This window comes from Protopterus annectens, chromosome 14.part0, assembly GCF_019279795.1.
Source record: "Protopterus annectens isolate FY-2018-M chromosome 14.part0, PAN1.0, whole genome shotgun sequence".
Classification (NCBI taxonomy): Eukaryota; Metazoa; Chordata; order Ceratodontiformes; family Protopteridae; genus Protopterus; species Protopterus annectens.
The window spans coordinates 892,692,574-892,719,280 of NC_056748.1; the positions used below are offsets into that span (position 1 = coordinate 892,692,574).

Here is a 26,707-nt window from a genome sequence, read left to right on the forward strand (position 1 = left end):
GAACCTGTGGATGTCTCTAACTTGGATGGGTCCAGAGCCACTGTGCAGGCACCGGCTTCTGAGGGTGTATTCAGGCCTACTGACTTGCATATTAAACTGATGCCATCTTCTTCTTCAAGGCCTAAAACTCAAACCATGCCAGGCAAACCGATGCCCAGACTGCATGGTCAGGCCTCTATGCCTAAAAAACAAATGATAAAAATGGCTGAAGACCTTATTACTTTAATCAGGGGAAGCCGACTTTCCCCCTCTAAGAGACCAAGGACTGAGTTTGCTTATGATACTTCTGACCAGGATTCTGAAATTTCTGTTTCCTCTGATGACCAGGATTTACCCTTATCTACCTATGAGGATTCTGATGCTGAGGACTCTACCCCCCCCCCCCCCAAGAGGATTTCTCATTTGGTGAAACCTTGCATACTCTTAGGGAGCATTTTCATTGGGAAAGTCAGGATTACTCTGATTCTAAAAAGAGGCTTAGGGATTTCTTACTTCTGCCCCAGCACAGGCCTTTAGCTATCCCTCCTGTACTAGACATTGTTGATGATGCCTTTTCGGAATATAGCTTGGCCCCTGATTCTCTACCTCCTGCTCCCAGAAAACCTGATAGATATTACAGGGTTCCTGACTCTCATAAGTTCCTTTTTAAAAATCCTACTGCGGATTCTAAGACCATTTCACAGGGACCCAAGGGCATTAAGGCTACTACCAAAAATCCTACCCGCTCTGATTGAGACTCCAGGGTGCTGGATAGATGGGGTAAGAAGGTATACACTTCTGCAACCTTGGCCATAAGGGCCTTAAACTGCCAGTTTCATATGTTAAAGTATCAGCAGCATATTATTGGATTGCTTAAACAGAAAATTATGTTGATTCCTGGTTGTGCTGAAAATAAGGATTTACAGGATTTAATGCATTCTGCTGAACAGGTTGGAAAACCTACTTTGCAATGTGGTTTTGATTCACTAGAGGCATCTTGTAGGGCTGCTGTCACTGGGTCTGTACTTAAGAAGGCTTGCTTGGCTTAAGGAGCAATCCTTGCCAGATCATGTTAAAGCTAAATTACTGGATACTCCCTTAAATCAGGACCGCCTGTTTGGCAACAAAGCAGAAGAAGTTCTTAAAAAGATGGAGGAAAAAGCTAAATCTATGCAAACTGTTAAAGATTTCCTACAAGTACAACCTCCAAGATTTAGTTGGCATTGGCCCTCTAAGAATTGGACCTTTTTCTGCCTCTGCCAGGCCTTCAGTCCAAAGCCAGATCCAGCAGAACACCCAGGCTTCAGTCCCAGGGTACACACACGACTAAGCAGTGGGGGGCTCCTACATCCAAATCAGGGAGTAGTAAGACTCCCCCCCCCCCCTATGGTAAACTGTCTCAATGACTTAACTTTAAAACTTCCAAGCACTTCTCTGCTGACTGCTCCATTAGAGGGAAAGATTGCTCTGCAGGCAAAAAATTGGGAACTCATTACTCAGGACAAATGGGCTTTAAAGATAGTTTCCCAAGGATACAGGTTTCACTTCCACACGTTACCAACCCCAAATGGTTGGCCAGATCTACCCCCAAATCAGTGGGCAGAGGTTCAAAAGCAAGCCCTCTCTTTCTTAAGCATAAAGGCTATTCAAACTGTACCAGAAGAGGAAAAGGGACAAGGTTTCTACTCAAGACTTTTCCTGGTACCCAGAAAGACAACTCATGGCGTCCTATCATGGACCTGTCTACCTTAAACACCTTTTTGGTTATTCCAAAATTCTAGATGCTAACTCTTCATCCGTTGCTTCCTATGCTAGGCAAAGATGCCTGGTTGGCAACACTCAATTTAAAAGAAGCATACCTGCACATCCCAATCAGGGAATCTTGCAGGAGATACCTATGCTTCAAAGCAGGGTACATGCACTATCAGTTCTCTGCACTGCCCTTTAGCTTATCTACTGCGCCCAGGGTATTCACAAAGTGCCTAGCTCCAGGTATTGCATTTTGTAGGCAAAGAAATATTCAAATATACCCATACCTGGACGATTGTCTAATTCGGGCAGAAAGCCAGGACATACTTTTGAATTCATCTGGCATTTGTACAAAAGGTGCTAACTTGTCTGGGGTACACCGTAAACGAAAATAAATCACATCTTGCATCCTGTCAACAAATTATATTCATGGGAGCAAGCTTGAATATAACTTCCAAGATGGCTTTCCTCACACCAGAGAAACAAATTCATTTGACAACATACTTGACTAATGGCCACAAATACCCTGCTATCTGCAAGGCAAATACTGCAACCCTTGGGGTTTATGGCCTCCTGCATTCTTCTAATTCCATATGCAAGACTGCATATGAGGAAACTACAATGGTATCTGAAAAGCCTATGGTGTCAACATTCTCAGGATCTAGAAGCAATGATTCCTATCCATACCTTGCCTATGGTTAGAGTTCCTTTGGTGGGCAGAGGCCTGCCACCAAAACAAGGGACTACCATTCACTCTACCCCATGCCACCCAAACCCTAACAACAGATGCAGCAGACTATGCATGGGGGGCTTACCTGGCAGGGAAGTGCATTCAGGGCAAATGGAACCCAAGTCAAATGCACCTGCATATCAATCAAAAAGAAATGTTAGCTGTACAGAATGCTCTGACAGCCTTCAAGGACCACATTCTTCCAGGACAATTAATGGTGAAGATGGACAACATCACTGTTATGTGGTACATAAACAAGCAGGGGGGTACCCATTCTTACCCCATCTGCAGACTAGCCATGGCTCTGTGGAACAGAGCCTTGAGCTACCAAGTGCATCTACAGGCTCAATTCCTGCCAGGAAAACTGAATACACTGGCAGACTAAGCAGAAATCTTATGGACCCTCACAAATGGAAAATAGAACCAAAGACTTTCAACATGTTGGCAAACAAATGGGGGAGCCCAGATATAGACCTGTTTGCCTCCCCCCAGAACTACCAATTGGACAAATTTTGCACAAGGACTCCCCACAAACAAGCTTGGAAAGTGGATGCTCTATCCTTCAGCTGGAAAAATGTATCAGTTTATGCCTTTCCTCCTCTGCCTCTCCTCTCCAAAGTACTGCTAAAGATCAAACAGGACAAACCAAGGATGATATTGATTGCACCAGACTGGCAATGCCAACACTGGTGCCCCCTCTTGTGCAGTGTGTCACTGCTGGCTCCATGGCACCTGCCTCAGACCCCTACCCTGTTGTCACAGCAGGAGAACCAGATTCTGCACCCTCAGCTTCAAACCCTGAACCTGGCAGCCAGGCTAATTACCTAATCTCTCCATTACCATCCCTCAGTAAAGAAGTGCTGGATATAATTTTGGAGGCAAGGAGGCCTAGTACTAGAAAATCTTATGCTGAAAAATGGAAAAGATTCTGTGCCTGGAACCAATCTCGAGGGATGGGCACCCAACTTGCCTCATATTCTTCAATACTTAACTGAGATGCTTCACAAGGGCCTTTCTTTTTCCTCCATCAAAATTCACGCCGCAGCCATTTCAGCTCATTATAACACAGAACCCCCCATCTTCTCTCATCCACTGCTCAAGCAGTTCCTCATAGGGGCCAAAAACTTAAGACCACCCAGGAGAGCCCCAACTCCAGCCTGGGACCTTAACTTTGTATTGGAGAAACTCACTCTTCCTCCTTTCGAGCCAGCTGCTAGTGCAGATTTAAAATTCCTTTATTGGAAAAAGCCTTCCTTTTAGCAATCACTTCAGCAAGAAGGGTATCCGAATTACAGGCCATTATGGCAGTGGAGCCTTTCATCAGCTTTCATGCGGGCAGGATGTCCCTCGGAACAAATCCCTCCTTCATCCCCATGGTGGTATCCAGTGTGGCTCTTAATCAGCCCATTCATTTACCAACCTTCTTTCCTAATCCACAGAACAAAGGGGATGGATACTGGACTCCTTAGATGTGCTCAGACAACTTAGATTTTACTTGGGACAGGACTAAACCTGAAAGGAAGTCTGAACAACTGCTGGTGGCATCTGGCTGGTGGCATCTGCTGCTGGGGCAGAGGGGAAGGCTATTTCAAAGCTACCCATATCTAAATGGATAGGCCATTGCATTCATTTCTGCTATAAGCACCATGGAAAACCTATTCCACAGGGGATTAGACCCCATTCAACCAGGGCTGCATCTACCTCTACAGCCTTTCTCAGAGGTGTCCCTACCAGGGACAATCCTAGAAGCTGCTACCTGGAGATCTGTACATACTTTCACCAAGCATTACCATTTCCCAATTTTCTTTAAATCCAGAGCTGGCTTTGCCACTGCAGTCTTGCAGGGCATTATAGTTGGTCCTAATGCTATCTAAATTCCTCCTCCCATCCTTAGCTTTGGGAATCTACCCAAATGTGATGACTGCAACAGTGAAACATGCAGAACATAGTACAGTTGTGTACACTTACCATAAATGTCGATGTTAGAGTGTATTCACTGTTGCAGTCGTGGTTACCCTCCCTCCAGCCCCCTGACTTCTTTTGGTTGTACCTCTACTCTCCTTTACTATGCTTAAAAGCTTTTTAGTGCATTTGCTTTATTGTTGGAGGTATAACCTTGTATGTATGTATGTATGTATATATATATATATATATATATATATATATATATATATATATATATATATATATATATATATATATAAAATTGTATTGCTTCCCATTAGGGGGCACCTGACATCTGGGGCAAGAAAAACTGATGTAATGGCGTCAGCTGCATGTTTTATACCCCTGACTACCTGACGTCATGGAAAATGAGACAGCAACCGATGCAGGACCCAAGACTTTCTTAATCAGGCTGAGGGCTACTGCATGCAGATAACCCAAAGGTGATGGCTGCAACAGTGAATACACTCGAACATCTACATTTATGGTAAGTGTACACAATTGTACTTTTTTAATTTATCCAAGTCTTTTGGGTTTCTAATACCATGATGGGAATGGATCCCATTTCTAAGTCAAAATATGATTAAAGTTCATGAAATTAGTATTGATTCAGTCTTTGATGTTAGCCAGAAGTGCTGTTTGCAACACCTGCAATGTGCCTAGTAATGACTCCTCCTCCTGCAAATGGAGTTACATGTATCGGTAACTTATCTAAGTATGATTGTAAAGTTGTTTTTTTTTTAAAGACCCATTGCTCCTAGTGCTGGAACTGTTTGGGCATCTTTCTTCCACATTGCCCTTGTTTCTTCTTGCAAATTCTGGTATTTTATGACTTTGTGCCTGTACATAAGACACTGTAGTCACTACATGTAGCAATTTCAATGATCAATGCTACTTTTGTCTTCTTTTCATGGGCTACTATATCTGGTTTTCTCGCATCTATTTTTTGAACCATTGGTAGTGGGTGATCACAGGTGATATAAACTTCATCATTTTCTGTGATGATTTGTGTCTCATGTTTCCAGTGTTTTTCATCTACTTCAATATTGTTATGTTTGCACAATCCCCAGTGCAACATTCTTGCCAGATTTATTATGCCTTTCAGTATACAGTCCTCCTGCCATTAATATATCACAGCCAGCAATAAGATGTGCGACTGTTTCCAGTTCTGTTTTACAAAACCTAAATTTGTCTGTTTCTCCCCACATGTTCCAAGGACTTTGTAAACAAACTTGTACATAATTCACTGTCTTGGGCAGCCAATATGAACCTTCATTCTTTTGGTTTAAATTCACCTCTCCTTAACTATTCCTGTGTTTGATCCTGATCAACATGAGATTGTTTGAAGAGTTTTCTATACTTGCAACTATATTTATGCAATTTCCACATTTTTTGCCTTCTCGTCTGATCCTTCACCTTATATTCTTTTGTTTGTTGGCACATTCAAGTGCTGCCTGATTTTATCTACTTTTGGTTTGATTTCCATTCCACCTTGATGCTGGTATGCTTCTGCTAAAGTAAGCACGGAAGTCATCTTAGACTTATTCTCCTGTTTCAAAACTTTCACTACATTTGGGTCTTGTGATGTCAGCAGATATGTATACAGTCCCATGATTGCACATCTATAATCAATTTTGAGGAGGCCCATACCTCCTTCAGAACGAGGAATATATAATCTTAGGCATCTATATTATCCTGTACATTTGAACTTGCTATTCTTTCTTTTACTTCTAGCGGGTCTATATTATAACGTCGAAGGTACAGAATCTCTAGTACCTATTCATTGACACACAAATGTCGAATGTCCTCATCAGCGAACAGCCACATCATCGATTTCTTTCCAAGGGAAAGAAATTGGTTGGCCGTTGTAAATCTCCATTTTCCCCACTGTAGTGCTATCTTGGAGTTAGTATATTTAGTTAGGGGTGTGGGAGGCACAGTCCCCCACATTGGGTGGTGTGGGTGGCAAAGCCCCCCACTTCATAGTTTTTGTTAATTTGTGTCAAGTGTAGTTGGCCTACCAATTTCTTTCCCTTGGAAAGAAATCAGTGATGTGGCCGTTCACTGAAGAGGACTTTCGACATTTACGTGTCGATGAACAGGTACTCTAGCTGTACCTTCAACATTATAATATAGACCCCTTCTCTCCATTTAGCATCTGTATGTTCCACAGGATCTTCATAGATATTTCTCCAAAAGGTATCTATTTCTTATTTTATTTGGTGGTGTTTCAATTCCCTTTGCCTTGTTTCCCAATGCTCTATAAAACGTTTTTGGATTATCAGTAAATAGCTTATCTTGGACTTTTCCTTTATATGTATCTGCATATATTCTAAGTTGTTCTGCCTGTGCTGATATTTTTAGTTTATTAGTTGCGATAGTGCGTGGGCAGCCACGGTGGTGCAGCGGTTAGCATTGCCACCACACAGCAAGAGGCTCACCGGTTCGATTCTCGGCTGGGGTGCCTTCTGTGCTTAGTCTGCATGTCGCCCCTGTGGTCTCGTGGGTTTCCTCTGGGTGTTCCGATTTCCTTCCACATCCTAAAGACATGCTGTAGGTGGATTGGACACTCTAAATTGGCCCTAGGTGTGTGTGTGCATGTGTGTGCCTTCTGTGGAAGGTTGGGTGCCAGGCTGGCAACTCGACACCATAAAACTCCACTGCCAATCATGAGCAGACAGGTGATCTGCTGTGGCGACCCCTAACTGGGAAAAGCCGAAAGAAGAAGAAGTTGCAATAGTGCATGATAGCTCCTGATCTGTTTTGATACTGTACATTGCTTTTATCACCTATATCTTTCTGAGTATTTTTGCTGATCTATTCCCTCTTCTATACTCTTCAAACAGTGACACATTTAGTCTTAATTGCTTTATAGTTTTCTCTATTCGATACTTAAGTGATGGCATTCAAATTCTCCCCTTACTACACTGTGTTTTTGTAGTAAGACTTTGTTATTAATTTAGCTGCACAGTAATATATCCTTTTTACTTCTGTTATATCGCATGAATTTCTGTGGACAGTCCTAATTATTCTTTTCATTTGTTTTATCAAATTTTTAACTTTTTGGGTTTTATTGACTTTCTGTAGTCCATTTCTTTCATTAACCTTAATATGTCTGTCCATTTCTATTAAGTGAAGCAACTCTTCTCTTAGATCATTTTCTTCTAAACTGAGGACACATTCTTTGTTCTCAATTTCCTGTGGACATTCTGTAGAATGTTCCAGTGCATCTTCCTGTGCCATGTTCTCTTCACTTTTATCCTGTGTCATCCGTTGCTCTTTCCTATGGGAGCACTCTGGCCTATCACTCCACAACATTGATTGTGTCAGAGTTGCAACAATTTCCTGTTCCTTCTTACTGTGCATTTCCAATGGAACATTTGTACTGGTTCCCTATGAAGAGCTCCAAAGTATCTTTATATGGCAACTGATCAGATGTTCCCACTCGACTGGTTTCTCCTTAATTTGGGTATCCATTGGTCTATCCTGCTGTGATGATACATTTTCTACACTAAGTCCTTCACAGGTAATCCATAACCTCAGTTTCTATTTCTGTAACGTCTCCATTACTAATTTTCTCATTGTTTTTTATTTTTTGTATTGTAAAATTCTCCATGCCCGGATGCTTTTTACCTGTATTTCTCTTCAAATATCTTTGGTGCTGTTCTTTTTTGTATTAGTTTGCTTTCTCCTTTGCATAAATATTGCACTATATTAAACAAACGTTTTTCCCATGTCCATATTTCTTCATATTTCTCCTGTTTTTTCCTTACTTAGGGAACTCATCATTTCATTATGCTGTCATGTAACGTGTTAGACTTTCTGCACCAAATCCTTCACTTCTCAAGTATTCATAACTTCATCTTCTATTTTTTTAACTTCTTTACTAATCTTCTGTTCTACATTCCCTCTTTGTGATCTTTATTTTATTGTGAATTTGTCCACATTTGGATGCCTTTGCTTGTATTTCTCTTTGAATATCTTTGGGGCTGCCTTTTTTGTGTTGATTAATTTAGCTTTCTCCTTTGTATAAATATTGCACCATATCAGATATCTCTATTTCCCATGTCCATATTTCTTTTTTATGCCCTTCAAAAGTCTCTAGATTTTGTTCTTTATATTTTTGCACTTCCTCGGATGCTTCTTTTTACAAGTGGCACAAGGTTTCTTGGTCTTATAATTTATAATTTTTTTTGTAACGGTTTTATTAATGAACACAAAGTTTTACTGTATGTAAAGCTTTGGACAGTTTTTCTTGTGGAAATGTTTTTCTTTCCTTTAATTTCCATCTCTCAATCTTTTTGTACATCTTCTGTTTGGAAATTCTGGGCTTTTTGCATAATAGTAACAATACATAATTTCTTTCTTATTCTCAATATTCCACTCGGTCATCTTTTTTGATCTGTCAGTTTTGTGATGTTTGTGGACCGTTTCTTCCTTATACACGGGGGGGGCATCCTTTCCCTGGGGCTGGCATAGCCCCATTGTAGGAATGTTTCAATGTCTTGAAGATTCTACACTGTTATTTTTACTGATCCTAGCACCAGTGTGCCTACCAGAATTGGACACTTTTTTTATCCTGGGTCTAGTGCACTCTGCTATCATTTTTTTTTATTTTCTAACCTGCTTCTCTCCATGATATATAAAATAGAGTCTATATATCAATGTCGCCTTGGTGAGATTTTGTGAAAAACAGTGTCCATATCTTGAAGGTACTCACCAAAACTTGAGGATGAATTCAGTTCCAGCAATACTGCTCTGCTTTGCTTGCTGACTTATCATAGCTCCATACTGGCATAGCATGGATAGCTCTATTTACAGTGAGCTCTTCACAGAAGTGTGTATTGCCTTTGAGGTTGCAGGTATGGCTAAAGAATGCGTTGTGGTTATCCTTGGCCTGGGAGGCCACATTTACCTCAAATTTGGCTTTGGTAGACTTTGTCATCTGAGTTGTTTGTTTAGTTTGATGAGAGTACTTTTATCCTGCTGGGTGCTGCACCTTCTAATTTTTTCCATGATTTTTCTTCCTTCTGTTATACAGCCTACTGATTTTGTGATTTCACCAGGGTGGCTTGTTTTTGAGTTAGTTCTGTAATTCTTCCTGGTGGGTACAGCTGCCTCTGTGCAGCTATTAACATGCTTGTATAGCATTTCTGTGAACAGTTCTGCATAGGCAGTAGTGTCCTCAGGGTTTCTGGGGACTTGAAATTTTGCCAGGTTATCACTTAATAGCAGGATGTTAGCCTTAGAGTAGTTCCTGAATATTCCATGGTTAGCTGGGAGTCCATGATTTATTTTCTGATTTATAGTATAGCTTATAAGAAACAAGCAAATATTATATGTAGTAACATGCGGTTGAATTATGGTATATTTGGAGACAAAATGAAATGTGTTATGCCTCAAAATTTCATTTCATTAATTTGTTTTTCAGTATGCTTGAAGACAGCAAAGTAAGAAAATGGTCAGTATAATACTTAGCAAATAGGATTACAAACACAATGTGCCATGCACATGCATTTTGAGCAACCAGTTTTCAATCTGGCAAAGCATAAGTGAAGTAAAGCACACTTTACATTGCATTGGGCTATTAGTAATTATCCAGTCAGTGGTTCATTTCCTAAAACTAATATTTCAGCATCAGTCTTAGAACCACAACATGATCAAGACTGGTTCATGTTATCTGTTCTTATATAATAAAGCCATAGGTCAGAATAAAGGTGAAAATATACTGACTAGACATTTGAAATAATGTAACTCCCTACGTACCTCAGTGGGACAGGAGAAACACCAGTCCAGAGAGCTTTCACTGTAGTGTGTGTTCCAGTTTGTCTAAATAATTACAGGACATCACTGCTCAAATCAGGAGGTACAGGTGCCCAAGGTTGGTAGCGTCTTAAATTCATTAGTACAACCAACCAAATTCAAATCTCCAAAGGAACTAATTGCAGTTCATTAAAACTTGGTTGAAAAAATTTTGTTTTTGGTCATCCCCTAGAAGACAGTAGTGTTGAGGTGCTAGGGATTTGATGGAGTAATATGCAGTTCAGCCCAAACTCTTATCTGCTGGGCCAGTAATTTTATCTGTTTATTAACTTACTTTAAAAAGTCATGAGTGCGATGTTTTTCTGACAAGTCACTTCCTGCAGAGTGTGAGTGTGAGTGTGAGTGTGAGTGTGAGTGTGAGTGTGAGTGTGAGTGTGAGTGTGAGTGTGAGTGTGAGTGTGTATATATATATATATATATCTATATGGGTCCATGTCAGATGGACGAAAACCCAATTTATCGACGACCACATCACCGAGACAATATTGCTGACAGAATGCATCCCCGACAATGGTGAGTAGTGCAGAATGGGATTTATTCCCATTCCCTCCCTGTAGTGCAATCTCGGATTTGGTATATTTAAGTAGGGGGGATGTGGGTGGTGAATGTATTCCATTCCGTAATACTTTAACTTACCGTTGTTAGGGATGCATGTTGTCAGCGTTGTCATCTCGGTGATGCGGTCGTCGATAAATTGGGTTTTCGTCCATCTGACATGGACCTATATATATATATATATATATATGTGTATATATGTATAATCTCGAGCCCATAAAGTAGAAAATCCAAATACCCAAAACTGTACAATCATGAAGCCCTAAGTCCTGAAACCGCGAAATTTAAACACCATTACAACACACACGCACACAACTAAATAAGCACACACCACCTACCCTTATGATATGCAGAGGGGCAAGCCCCCTCCACACCCCCCCCATTTAAATATTCTAACTCTAAGGTCACATTACATACACACAGACATAAAACACCACCACACAACTACATTCCTCTCGCACACACACATCACAGTAATAACACACACTACAGCCTCTACCCAATAACCTTAAACATAAACACTTACCTGAATCCATGAACACAGCGCAACACCAGGACGACTAATTCAAAGTCTCCCGCATTCAAGATTTTGAATTTCTTGCTTCTGTGGTTGCGATCTTCCATTCCTTCCACTTTATGAACTCGAGATACTAAAATTTGCAATTTCATTATTTTGAGCTTATAAAGTGTTCCTATATATATATATATATATATATATATATATATATATATATATATATATATATATATATATATATATATACCTCAACCCCTTTTTCCCATTTTGCACATGGGGGTGATGTGTCACTTCAACAGTGGCAGTTATCTCGAGCCAAGATTTACATCACCAGGTTGCTAGCCCTGCCTCGGTAGTTTATCTGTATCACTCACTCGCACATGCACTCACACCTATGGCAAGTTTAGAGTTTCCAATCCACCTACTGCATCTCTTTGGAATGTGAGAGGAAACCGAAGAGAGAGAGAAATTCTCATGGAATACATGGAACTTTGTATACATTTCTTTAGGGTTTCTGATTAAGCCTTTGTTCTTAACATCTTTTAGAAGTGATCACAAATTTCTGTGCATCTTAGCCTATGTGCTAAGAACTTCCTGGATTTATTTCCTATTATCCATGTCATCAGTGACTCTCTTGTCAAGAGAGATTTGTGCCTGGGTTCCTTTAGCCATACCAAGTTTTCTGCATAGTAGCTGCTCGTAGGTTGCTGAGTGTAAGGTGAAGCTGCAATGGCAAAGGAAAATACTCAAGACTCTTGCAGAAGACCACAGTGAAGTGAACAGGCTGGAAACAGCACAGCTAAATAAACAAGTATAGTTTAATTTCTAAGCACTTTCGCCTTCAGTAAAGACATCATCCGAGATAAAGTCAGAACACAGGAAGTAAATCTGTTTAAATCTACCTCTCAGAAGGTATTTAACCAATAAAAACCCTTACCAAGAACAAGTGTAGCAGCATTTAAAGTGACAGTGCATATGTACAAAGTACAAATACATATAAAACAGACATAAACATAAAACTTTTAATACTATGCTACTTAAGAGTGTAAAAATACACTTGAGATAACATATCATTTAGTCTGGGTTTATTAGTTGCATGTAACTGGATTTGCTAGTCAAATTCTTTCTGTTCTAATAACAGTTCACTATCTCCCCTCTGTCTGACATACAAATCCTGTCAATAATGAAAAAGAAAGCAATCTCCTAAAATATGGACAGTACATAGTGCGTTTAAGTGTATTTGTAGATTTGTATTTTATAATATCATAAACACATTCATAAATCCTTTCTCTAAGCTTGCTAATGGCTTTACCTATATAGAATGCAGAGCAAACTGAACATGTAGCAAGGTAAACAACCATCTTCATATTATAATCACATACCCTGGTACATGAGAGAGTCTTGTCACATCCATCAGCAGCTACATAGGGTCCATCTTGTTTACATTTACAGTATTTACAAATGCCACACTTTCATTTTCAAATGTAAAAATCTTGTAGTACTATTTTTTTCAAAAATATTCTTGGTTTTCACCTCTATTGTATGTAATTTTGGGTGCTAGACCTAAACCTTTGCGGTATTCAGTAGTAAAAATTGTACTCCCAAAATTCATTTAAAATACCTCTTAGTGCTGGTGTGGATAGTTGTATCTAATAATAATAGCACCACCCCTTTCATGATTGTTGGTGACAATCTTTTAACTCTGAAAATGCATCCATTTTATTAGAGTAACTAAGTAAAGGGGCAAATTTGCCTTGTCTGCCTTCTAATATTTCCATCTTAACAAATTCAACCAATTCGGTAGGATAATCTCTTTCACAGAACATGTCAAGCTTGTTTAGCTCCTCTCTAAGTAGTGTCAAGAGAAACTGTTTTTGATAGGCATACCATTTGGTCTTTGATTATATTCTTCTTTTGATAAGGGGGATGGGGAGCTATTATAGTGTAGAAAGGAGTTTGTCTCCTTTCTGAATATGTTTGCAACATACCTGCTACCTGGCTTAGTTATTGTCACATCAGGTAGGAATTGCTCGAACATGGAAACTTCATCATCCCACAAAATTAGGATGTCATCCAAAAATCTAAAGTAACGAAATATTTTATTGAAAAACCTGGAAGTGAAAACCTTGGTGTGCTCCCAATCAGCAAGAACTAAATGTGCATAAGTGGGAGCACATCTAGCACCCATCGTTACCCCTGTAATTTGATGGTAAAACTCAGTATCAAAATAAAATTATTTTTAGTATAATTTCAAGGAATACTTGAATAGCATACATCATTGGCATTCTTTGTTTTGTCCTCATATGAAAATGTAGTAAACCCTCATCATGTGGAATCATCGAGAACAAGTTAACCACATCTACAGTAATAAAACTAATATTTTCCTTGAATGGAACAGAATTTAACAAATGCCATGAGTCATGCAGAATATGATTTTCACTTTCCAGCAAAGCTTTACAGCTTGCATCAGCATACGTAGCTAGGGGCTCTGTTTTGGATTTAGCTGCTGACACAGTAGGTCTAAGTGGAGGATTATGTATACACTTGTGCACCTTTGGTATTCCAAAGATTGCTGAAATTACCAGCTTGTTAACTTTAACAAAATCCAAAACATCTCTTGACATAGCCCCCTGAAGAACAAGATCACTCAAATAAAAATCAGTTTTAGAGTAGGCTATGTTAATTTCATTATTTGATACCTGACGATATGTAGAGGTGTCATGTAATAAATCCAACATCGTACTTGCATAAAGGACGAAATCTGTTATGCCAGCCCTGTCAGCCTTATCCGGTTCCATAACATGGATCTCTTTGTTGCACTTAATCTGGACCAACAGTTGTCTTTCTTCAGACATTAAGTTGTCTTTTACTTTACTAGTATTTTTCAAGAAACATCTGAATTTGCCCTTACAAATGCTTTCCAACACAGGTAGAAACATGGTCTTCCTTTCCAAAACCAAGGAACTACTGGTGCGAAGGGAGGGTAGAGGAACCAAAAAACTATGCGAGGTTAAGCTGCATGACAAACAGTTTAATATGCAGTAACACGTGTACTGTCCTGCTTGAATACAGAAACAAACGTAAACCCTTTCTTAAAAAGCGAAACCTGTCTTATCCAGTTCAAGGTAATTATAATTAAACACTCTGAAGCCATCATTTGTAACAATTTTGCAACAACCATTGTCATTCTCTTAACAGTCGGTAAAAAAGTCCCAGTTAATTTTTCTTCTTGTTGTTCTTCCCTTTTCTGGTCTGTTTCGATTGCTTGGGAGAATTCAACTGCTGATTCCGAAAAGGGGGACTTTAGAGAGCAACTCTATTGGAGGGCTTTCTTTCATTATGTCCAGGCTCTCCAGTTCCAAAATTGTCAAGTACCTCAGTGTCATTTGTAATGAAAGGGCTAAGGTCTAGATTAAAAGCCTGTTCCTGTTGCCATTCATTATAAGAAGTAAGCACCTTGTTTTGATGGTACTGCTTAGGTTTGGGATAAGCATGATTTTCTTCATACTCTTGTTTATCGCAGAGTATTTTTTTTTCTGTTTCCGGATTTTATTCTTTTTTGCATTATTGACAACCTTATTAAAAATCTTGAAATATTCTTGTTTGTACACTGAAAAAGATGGATCGGCCTCAATATTATTGTGTAATTGCAGTACTTCATTTTCCAAAAACTGGATTTTACGCTCATTGTCTGTAATAAGCAATTTAACTTGGTTCCTGTACGGTCAAACAGATCAATAAGTTCACAGTGTAAATAGGAGTTAGGCAGTAAACCAACTGGAAACTTTCAAAATCTTACGCCTCTGGGTACTCTTATATTTAATACACTCATTTAAGTACATATTGTCTAGCTGTAAAATTCTCTACTTATTGAGATTTTTTTCAGACAATCTAATTTGTGAAATAAAAGTACCTTTACCCATAGGTTGTTGTATCATGAAATCCAGGTTGGAAAGCCAGGCTTTAAGGTCGAAGTGAGAGCTGTTATCAAAAGGGGTTAGTATGTACAGCTAAGTCTGTGCAGAGCAGCAAAAACGCTGTTGCCCGTAGGAGTAAGTAACAGATTTTCTTCCCCCACCTCTGGTGTTGGAATAAACTTGGATAACTGCTGAATTAACACTGTGAGATCTCCAGGTATAGATTCCATGATGAAGAAGCACTCCGCACAACTTTATAACACAAACAATCACAAAATTACAAAGAAGCCTGTAAAAAAGCCGTGTAAACAGCAGCAAAGTCCCAAAAATGCAGTCTAGTTGAGCTGCTAAAGCAGATGTCAAAACTCTTAGACCACCCACAAAGTAGCGGAAAGCAGAGTCAGGTGTAGCAACTTCCAAAAAATACTAGTAGCCACTCGTAGCCTGGTTGCCCAATGTAAGGTGAAACTCCAGTGGAAGAGGAAATATACCAGACTCCTTCAGCAAACTACAATTGAAATGAATGGACTGAAAACTGCACAGCTAAGTAAACAAGTATAGTTTAATTTGTAAGTGATTTTGCCTTTATTAAAGGCATCATCAGAGATAAAATCAGAACACAGGAAGCAAATATGTTTAAACCTACCTCTCAGTGGGTATTTAACCAAAAAAATAAAAACCCTTATCAAGAACAAGTGTAGCAGCATTTAAAGTGACTGCATATATATGAAGCACAACCAAGTTCAGAAGGTTTAGGATCTTTGCTTAGCTGATCTTTGCAGGTTCTCTGCTTTCCTAGTCTAAAGAAATATGTCCATTACTAGGAAGCAGATTTCATTGTTAAATTCCAAAGAAAAGACGTGTAACTGGACCATTTTTCTTTTAACTGCACTCGGATATTCAACGTAGCCAGCTAGCTGATTGTGACCTGCGCCACTGCCTTTGCATAGTTTATCGTAATTCTTTTATTTATTAGTTGGCTGTAAAACGAGACACCATTCAACATGGGACTGCACACAGAAAATGCAATGAATGAGACTAACTCCTTAATATGGGGGCTCTGAAAGGTCCTCTGCATGCATGTTGACAACTTGACAAAAAGTATGAGAGTGAATTTAATTTGGTGAACTTTAGACTGCAGTTTTGCAACATGTTGGGAATATCACCACAAAGACATTGTAGTGCTGTGTTTTGTTTTGAAGATGCACAGGTGTTCATAAAATAACTGAACGTACCATTTAGGTTTTTTTGCTACAACAATAATAGCAGAGAAGTGAACCTGCAGTAGTTTCTTTTGCTACTCATCTTTTCTTATCCTTATTCATTGTCCTCGGATTCCATCCTCACTGCTTAAATCATACTTGTTTGTATCCTGTGATCTTTTGGTTGGCAGCAGTTAGGATGGATTTGCACAGGTGGAAAGGTGCATTTTGGGATTGTTAAATATTTATAGGTTTATTTCTATGCATTTGATGCCTAACTAATGCTTATGTGTAGATGGCTGTTTGTGTATAGCTTTCTCCGTAAGTCTTCATAAGATAAGGGCTTCAGGATCTTCTGCTCAGGTGTTTTATATGAGGGTGTGATTCTGCTAATTGTCCTTAGACTACTAGATTAGGATTACATTTACAGGAAGAAAAAGTAGACCCAAAAGATGCACTTTATTTTGCATTCACTTTTGAGTCAGTGTGACCTGAAAGTTAATATATTTAGAAACAGCATATCCTTGTGTTAGAGGTGGTTTAGTCAGCAAATTTTTGTTTGTGTCCAATATATTAGTTGACAGTTTTCTTGAACATTTTATATTTTGTGTTCTGTAAAAAGTAGTAATCCTTAAATCGTGATGGACTATGGTATTGTACAGTTAGTCTGTGAGTTTGTGATTTCAAAAGTTATTTTTTTATCCATCCACAACTCCTTTTTCCCATTTTTGTACATGGGGTTGGGGTATCACTTCAGCAGTGACAATCATGTAGAGTCAAGGTTTACACTACCAGCTGGCTAGCCCTGCCATGGTCGTTCTTCCACACTACACGTGCAGACTCACACCTCTGGCCAATTTAGTGTGCCCAATCCACCTACTGCATGTCTATGGAATGTGCGAGGAAACTGGAGCACTGAGAAAACCCATGTGAACACAGGGAGGACATGCAGAGTCACACAAAAGGCATCCCAGCCAAGAATTGAACTGGGAAACCTCTTGCGGTGAGGCAACACCAGTATCAGCAGTGCATTTATGTTCTGTTAGAAGTCATCAGTTAAGCTACGATGAACTCTGGAGTTATACAGCTAGTTTGCGAACTTGTGATTAGAATGTTATTTTTGTGTGATCTGTAAAATATCATCAGCTATCAAGTTATGAAAGACTGTTATTGTATAGTTAGTCTGCGAGTCTGTGATTTGAATGCTATTTTTTTGTGATCTGTAAGAAGTCATCATCAAGTTATTATTGACTGTGGTATTGTATAGTTAATCTGAGAGTTTGTGGTTTCAGATGCAAAGCAACTGCAACGCATTTAATTGAATTGTGATTGTGCTGTTTGTAGTGGGCCAGGCTTTACATGTAGGTGACCTAAGCCATTTCTTCAGTTTTGTATTCCTTCACTGTAAGAGAGGGAGAGAAAGAAAGAGTTTATGTAATTAAGGGGATGTGGAGGCTATGACATTCTTTCCTCCCCAAAAACGCAAACAAAAAAATGGCCTGCAATGTTTTCCTATAAGTTTAATGAAACCACAGTTTTGATAGTTTAGTTAATGTGGGATTTGATGCTGACTATTATCAGTATACAGATGTGAGAAATATACAAGTAGGAGGGAGCAAAAACATTTTTGGGGGGTTTAGGCATTCTTTGTTTTGGATAGGAGTAGTGTTTCTAAGCTAATATTGTCATTTTACACAACATCAGTTTATTAACAAGGAATCATAAGGGAAGTAAACATAAGTGCACATACATTTAAATATTCAAGTAGCATAGTCCTCCATGGTTATTCAATTCTTTGGTAACAAATCCCATTTCCTGGATTTGTCACATGACTACTGTGTATTGTGTAACTATGAATACCGCAGGTGTCCATTAACAGAATGTGGTGGTATGTTTTGTTTTTATTTCCAACAGTGTGATCCTTATGTGAAGATAGTCCTGGGCAAGAAAGTAATTGAAGACCGAGATCACTATATCCCTAACACACTGAATCCAGAGTTTGGCAGGTAATCATTTTACATCAGTGTTACTGTATTTGCTCGAGTACATGTGGGGATTGTTGCACTTGAGACCATGTACCTAAGATGCCATATTAAAAGCACTAGCATTATCATTTATTGAACATTTATGTCTTGAATATTTGAGTTGTAGGTTAGGGCTGTGTACCCTGGCAATGGTTTTTGTTACAGAAAGTGAAAAATATAATCCTGGATCCAGAGTTAAAACTTCCTTTTTGTCTCAAAATGTGCAATAATGTAGCAAAAGAATGTGTAAAAAAATGTATTCCTTCAGGTTTGAGCTCTGTATACAGAATTTTGTTATATCTTCACAAGGAAACATTTCTCCTAAACACAACCGACAATTAGTCTGAGGCCTTTCTGAGACATGCGACTATGCATGATGCAAGGCAGGGAATTCTTCACTCGGTACCTTTTGATTGTACCCTTTATTTGAAATGAACTGCTATGTTGAACTTGTATGTATTTCTGTCATTGCTGCTTATGGGCATTGTATGCATGGCAGGATACCATCGCATTTCATGGTAAATTTTACATTTTAGTTACATTCTTAACATCACCACACCATATGTCTGACCTTCCTGTATGTTTCTCTGGATAGAGCATTACCACAGATAGTGCATAATATTTGCTAACAACAATTACTGTCTTTTTACTTTTTGTCTGAAGTGTTCTGTGATCCTCTAGGAACCAGCAGAAATAAGTTTAATGAGGTCTTTTTACCTCTTAATCATTATTTAGCTCATATAACTCATGATTTTGCAAGGTTTTAGATAATCCCCACCCTCCAGTAATCTAACGGAAAGAACTCTTAAAATGAAAATTGTTCTGTAAGTGTGACATCAGACCAAACATTAGGACATCTTTTTAGCTGTGCATTCATATCACTACTTCAGTATATATGGCCTTCTTTTAACATAACTAGAGTTTTGAGCGTTACAAAACAGACCCTTGTGGATAAAGATAAGGTTAAAGAAATCATGTTTAATGTACATAAAACAAAGACTGACATCACAGGATGAGACTATGGGTTATATGCAGATATGAAAGTGCATGGCAGAAATGGAAATTCCTGAAGAGTATAATTTAGTTATTGTAGGAAAATGAAGTAACCTGATGCAAAAGGAGTTTATTGTATTATATATATAGCACTGCTCAACATTCTTATAATATTTTCTTTTTATGTAATTATTGTGGAGCTTTTCTCCCTGGGCTTCCACTGAAAATGGGCTTATTCTAGGCCCATTGGACTTTCCCAGTTAACAAGTGCAACAAATAAGTAAATAAATAAATGTAGCCCTGCTACATGCTGTCATTTGTGTTTATAATTATCTGGCTTATTGACAGGAGTTCCAGTAACTGGGAGGTCTCCAGCCTAGTAATTAGAAGGTTGGTGATCATAAATCAGCAATATTTCATTTTTGTGTTATTGATAAAATATGGGGTGACAGATCGAATAAGTTGGGGTGGCACAGTATTTTGAATGATAAAGAAAAAAGTTGGATAGTAAGGCTAGGGGCTCTATTCTCCCCAGGTCTCAATGACCACCTCTAGCAGAAATAATATAGATTAAATAACATATAATGTTTGGATTATTAGGGACTTTTTCAGCTTTTGTTATTGTTGTACCTTTAAATGCCTGATTGATATGAATTGCTGTGGGTATATATAGATTGTGAATTTAGGTAGCAATCACTGATGAAGGCTAAGTTGCCAAAACTGGTTTGATTTGTCATTATTTAGAATAAACCGAGTTATCACTCTTGGTACTGGCCTCCTTTTTTGATTTTGTGTTTGCATTTTGGCCGTTTGCACCTGCCTTACGTGCAGAGTTTGTTTTGGTTTGGATTTATTCATTGTGAAGCCTATTCTTTCATGTGAATTATGTATGCCAATATACAAGTTAGCAGAGCATATTTCCTGCATGCTCTTGAGATCAAACTGTTCTTAGTAAATTGCTTACACGGATGCCTTTGGGGTGATGAGTGTTCTGGCCCCTGAGCCAGTGCCACGATCGACCCCTTCAGTTCCTCTCCCCATGGTGATTCATACCCATGTGCCCTTTATTACTTTTGAATATGTTTAATCTGTGATGTCACTTGAGAGTCCAACCTCCAGTGGTCATAATATTTAAGATTTTTTCATTTAAAATATTTAAATTTTAGTGGTAGGCAGTGGAGCAGATTACAGCAACGTAGTTCTCTTTTCACTATTGATTCTTTACACTGGTTGGCAGTGGTGAGTTTCAAACCCCTCATGTCTGCCACTGTCATTTCCTTTGCAAGCTGCATAGATAAAAACAGCTGTCTACTACAGGAAGACAGTGGTAAAGTTCATACTTGGTTAAAACAGAATGAGCTACCATACATGGAAATAAGCTGTTAAGATTTATTTAAGAAACTGAAAATACTGCTACGTGGGTAATGGAGAAATTTGGTGACTTGACCCTGGCATTTTAATGCAAAATTACTTTAAGTATGAAGAGTCGTGTAGGTAAGATTTTTAAGGAGGCATTAATAAAGGCATGAATATTAAAATATTATTTCAAGTGAGACCAAACAATAAACAAAACCACCAGCAAATAAATGACTTTGAGCAGGAAAAAGAAAGGTTAGAGTATAAAAATAATGACAAAGTTACTGCTTAGAGTCAAGCCAGGCTATCGATAACTCAAACATAGAAATAATGAATTAAGTCTCTTCAGACCTTCGACAAAATAATATAGCAATACAAATCTGTCAGACCCTTGTATTACTAGCCCCCCCAGATGATAAGGAAAAGTTCCAAACACAGGAATAAACGCCACAACAATTTATTAATGGTAATTTAGTTCCATTGGTCTTTCCTGTTTTTTTTTTTTTTTTCTTTTTTTTGCATTGTTGGCATTTGAAGTTTGAGTTTTTTGTTTGTTTGTTTTCAAGTTCAAAGTGAAAGTACAGTGGCAGTACTGGCATTGTATGTTGTATCAGAGTGGCACTTCTAAAAATTAACCACCTTTGCAGAACTATTTCCATAAGAAATGTCTGTTGTATCCTGTGCTTCCTTGTTGCATGAAACTCATTATAATACAATATGACTCTTCAGTTAGACCAAATATGATCAAATAAAGCCTTTTGCAGCAAAGATTTAATGAATAAACCGCACTAATCTATATTTGCCACTTGGTGGCAGCATTGCACAATGCTTTGTTTACTTCTGCTATCCTTTTAAAAGTGTTTTTGCTCAGATACTAATCTAGCCCTGGGCTCACCAAGTTTTTCAGTGTAAAAAAATCTATTCTTTTTTTTATCGTTTTATAACATTTTCCATGTTAATTCCTCTCTTGTGTGTGTCAACTTTTCGTTGTCAATAAAATAAAGTACCGTACCCAGCTTGCCATTTTTTATGATCTTTTTTTTTTTGCTTTTTGATATTTCTAATTTCTTACAGTTGGTTAAACCACATAAAAATTCTCACATGTACAAAGTGCCAACCAGTTAGATTTTCAGACTGATGAGCTGTAGGATCAAAGTTTAAATGTTTTAGTTTGTATTCACATAATTACAGATGGCACAATCTCCACACAGAAAGCGCTGTCTCGTTGTAGTCACACTGGTAGAGTTCAATACATTGTCGTTTGCAATTCTGCAGAAGGAAAACTATTTGCGTTGTGTATGTTCAGGTGAGAATCACAGTGTAGTTTGTTGCAAACTTTCTAAATGTTGTGCAATAAAAATATTTTGTTATAACATAACCTGTTGTGGAGCCCAAGAAGTGCCTTGCTCTGTCTTTTCCTCTCCCATTTAAACAGCTACCACAAGCTTCACAGGTCCTCCAAGAGGAAACATAAGTAGGAAAAAATGAATGACTAGGAAGGTAGCAAAAAATTTCTATATAAACCTTGCGATTCACACACAGACTACAGGCTTTTGGCACCAGGAAGGTGCAACTTAGCTTGCCGTCAGCCCTGTTCGTGCGACTAGGTTTCACAGTTCCTCTGGATGCACACAGTGTGACTACAGGCCTTTCTAATTATTGATGACCATTATAAGGGTTATTGCTGCTGCATCATTTGTAACAAGTGGGATTTACACCACCAATGAGTGTGCAGCCAGCTGGACTGATTTCTAGAGCTTTGGACTTCTCCTGCATGGACCTAGACCATGGCCGTTGATGTTAATAAGATGTAAGATGCAATGTCTGTCTTCACATTTTTATCTGCATTGAATGATTGGAATTCTGCCCAGTTGATTATTCAGGTGACTTCAGAGGTATGATAAGTACCCAGCTGGGAATTTATGTACTAATTTGTAGGGTTTTGTCACATGGATAAAAACTTTAAAGATCACATAGACCACCACGTTGAAGAGCATACAGACTTAATGAAATAATAAAAATGCACAAGGTGGGCAAGCGCTTTCGGATATCCCCTTCTTCAGGTCCATAAAACTCTAAGCAAGTAAAAGGTATATATAAAAAGTATTAACCAATCAGCATTAAAGCCTCCTCCCCTTTTAGGACAGGTTTCATAGGGAGCACACAGTTCAAGCCAGGTGATTTATCAGCCGTAAACTCTGCTATCCAACTAGATTTAGCACTCTCTGTCCTATTTACAATAATCCCCATCCCTTGCATTAGCATGAATTACCTGCAGAACCATGAAAGAGAAGACGTGGTCAGTATGCAAAACAATATGGTGTGCCAGGGCATTGTACTTGGATCCTAACCCAATATCTCTCAAATGCTGATCTTTCAATTGTTGGTTTGTTTTACCTATATAGAAAGAAGAGCATTGCCCACACCTAGCCAAATAACCAACAGTGGTGGTAGTACAATTTGCATAGATATGAGGTTGATAGACACGTTGGGTGATAGGATGGTTAAACCTATTCTCTGAAGTAATAAAAGGACAAGCCTTACAACGACAACAGGGAAACATCCCTATTCTAGCAGACTGGACAACATTGTTATATGTAACCCCCTTAAAGAGTTTCATCTTTAAGTTCAAACTGCGCTTTAAAAACAAATGGGTCTATCCCCTATACACTTCTTTAACTTGTCAGTCAATAAGATCTTCCAATTGTCATTAATTATGCAGCAAATAACATCCACTTGGTTAATACTTTTCCTTGGTTAATACTTTTGATATATAATTTTTACTTGTTGTTTACTCACTGAAGAAGGCTATTACAGCCTAAACCGATTTGGGGCAGGTAGTTGGGTTTATTACCCTCTATCTTGTTTTGTCATTTTTATTATTTAAATAAAATTGTGGATTTCCACCTTTGCTGCTGGCTTTACTAACGTTTGTATTAATTATTAAAATCTGCCAACTCATTACACTCCTAAAACATATGTTCCCTCTTTCTTCTCCATCATACTTCCAGCATTTGCTATCTTCCTGAGGAAAATTTCTTTGAAGTCTGCTTGGGGTATACAAACACTTCTAAGCAAAGATCCTAAGCCTTCTGGACTTGGCCGGACACTTGGCAGCCACACATCTGTATTCCCATTGTTTTCTTGTAAATTGCTTTTCCAGTTCCCTCCTTTTCTAACCTCCTCTGATTTATTCTTATAGTTATCATGCAATATTTTATATGCCCCACTAATTTTCCCTATTTTAACAGCTGCTTCTGTTCTAGATTCAACAAAAACTCTACCAGAGCATGTCTTTCACTTAAAATTGCCTTGTCCCTTTCTCTTTTGCCTGAACTCTTGAGATCAAGTCTTGGTCGGGAAATCAGTCTCTAGCCTTCAATCCAGAAGTCTACTTGGCCTATCCCACTCTGTTACCTTTCCTGCTTCAGTTGTTTGCTCCCAGTATCTTAGTTCCTGTGCCAGGTTTTTCCAGTAAATTCCAGCCCCCTCCTGCCTATTTTTTGTAGCACTACTTTGTCATCCCTATTGACAAAAGTTCCTTTTTCCATTCACATATTGGCTTAGTTACAGGCTTATCTTCATTAATTTTATATCCCTAAAAGACTTGAAACTTGTCTCGACATGTTCCACAACACTTAGATGTCTATTCTGAATTTATGTGGTACAAAATATCTGCAAATAAAGCCAACTTTTCTTGATTAGCATATCAATTATGTCCTTGTATTTCTAAGTCACTTATTTTCCTTGCCAGTGGCTCCAAATATAAAGCAAACAAATGGGAAAGGGGACTCCCATTGCCTGGTTCCTCTGTTCAAATGAGGCTTATCTAAGAGGAACTGTCCCACTTTAATTCTTTGTTCTGATCCTTCATGTGTCCTTCTAATTAACCTTATTATTGTATCAGGGTATGCAAATGCTTACAATGCCCTGGACATAAGATCCCAGCTTACTCTGTTAAATGTGTTCTCTGCATCAAGACTCACCAACAGCAGAGGTATTTTCTTACATTCTGGATCACCATTGTTCATTTAATGTTGTCAGATGTTTGACTCTCCTCCACAAAACCACACTAATCCTTGTCTGTCAGATTTGGCAACACATTTTACATTCTTTTAGCTAGTATATATAAACACTTTATACTTGTGGTTTAAAATTGAAATAGGTCTATATGTGACTATGTCTGAAGGGTCTTTGCCATCTTTAGGTAACACAGCCACCACAGCTTTCTTCCAAGATGTTTGTGCTTCCCCTTCTTTTAAAACACTGTTAAAAAAAATTCCAAATCTTTTTCACTTTCTTCTCTTCTAGTTTTCAAACTTCCACAGGACTATCATATGCTCCTGGAGACTTTCCTGAAGATTGATTATACATCACTGTTTTTAGCTCATTACCTCCTATCATAACTGTTAGCTGTTGAGCCTCATCTGACTTTAACCTTGGCATAAGTAAGTGTTCCATAAAATTTCCCTTTGTACTTTTTCACAATTTCCATTCTTCTCTGCTTTATACAAGTTTTCATAAAATTTCCAAAATATATCTAAAATCTCTGCAGGATGTCTTTTTTTTTTGTAGGTTCCCCAAGTTTGGTGACGACCCTTTCTACCTTCTGCTGCCCAAGTCATTGTGCTAAAAGTTCTTGTGCTCTGGAGTTGTCTAGCTACAGTCTTTCTAAACACATTATCCAGATACTCCCTTTTTTCTTTAGCCCTCTGCGTTTGCTCCTCCTCCTGTTCTGTGCGATTCTCCTGATTCTGCAATACTTTAACCTTTGTCAAACCTTCTAAGTAATTTCTGATGTTAAGTTGTCTATCTCACCTTCATTTTTGCTGGTTGGGTTCGGAGCTGATCCTCTGCTCCAACACGGCCATCTTCTAAGGCTCGAGAGCTACAAACTGGCTCGAGGCCTCCCCATATCCCATGATGCCTGGCGCTAGATACCCAGATCTCGTTTGCCGCTTCTGCTGCGAGGTTGCTCTACTGGCTCAGGTCGTATAAAACTTCTATATTGTCTTTTTTTCTGTCACAATTTAGTAAATATTTAGAGTAGAATTATTGTTTAGTTATTTCCCTTATATTGTATAAGTTTTTGTAGCTGAATCTTTGTCTTTTCTCTTCAGAAACTCGTTTTACTTAGAGAGTTTTCCCTCCCCCTTCTGCTTCCCCCTTTTTCCTCTAAGGTTTTCTGTTTAAGTTAGAGGATAACCTTATCTCTAGGTGTCCATTTGAGTTGGAGGATAACCTTTTTCTTCTCTATTTTATCACTGTTAGTTTGGCTATACTTATTACAGTTGTTGGTGTATATTGTCGGTTTTGGTTGCCATGCGTTCAGTCCAATAGTCCTGCAGAAGCGCAAAAATAAATTGATCCTTAGAGGTTTACTTAAACCTCAAGATTCACCGGCTAAGGCACAGCCTATGAAATTTTCCAGGGCACCTAAACTGTCGGCTCCCAGTTTGGAACCGTCATTGGATGAATCTGTACCTTCCATTTCAGCTCCGGCTGGAACCAATGTTCCTCCCTCCCAGTCGGCTCAGATGCCTTCTGAGAGTCAAAAAGGTCCAGATCTCCCTCTCTGGAGTCGATACGCTCGGCTCCGAGATCACGTCTGCTCCAATTGGAACGTAGTTATCGCTCATCCCACTCTTCACGGTCCTTAAGACTTTCGGACCATGACTTGGAAAGAGTGGTCAGCAGACTGCTAAAATCGCAGGCCCTGGCTAAAATGTTGTCCAGCCCCCCTCACCAGGGGTCGGCTCCATCCACGCCTGCAGATATTCCTCCTCTGACTCACCCTTTGAGCTCGGAGCCAGAGTTCGTGGGGGTTAGAGTCGTGGAACCGTTGGCTGAGATACCTGCTCCTTCGTCGGCTCCGATCACTTCCATGGTTCTGTCCTTGGAGGGATCTGGGCGCCGGG

The 26,707-nt window shown here is 38.8% G+C and overlaps 1 protein-coding gene across 1 annotated transcript in view; it reads left to right on the forward strand.

The window, feature by feature from the left end:
• The window catches only part of LOC122788744 (myoferlin-like), a gene marked incomplete at its 5' end in the record, with an annotated part of 518,429 nt that overhangs the window by 250,063 nt on the left and 241,659 nt on the right, over window positions 1-26,707 (forward strand). The window contains 1 exon segment of the mRNA XM_044055638.1: window positions 18,331-18,422. Within this exon segment, the coding sequence (XP_043911573.1) occupies window positions 18,331-18,422 (92 nt within the window).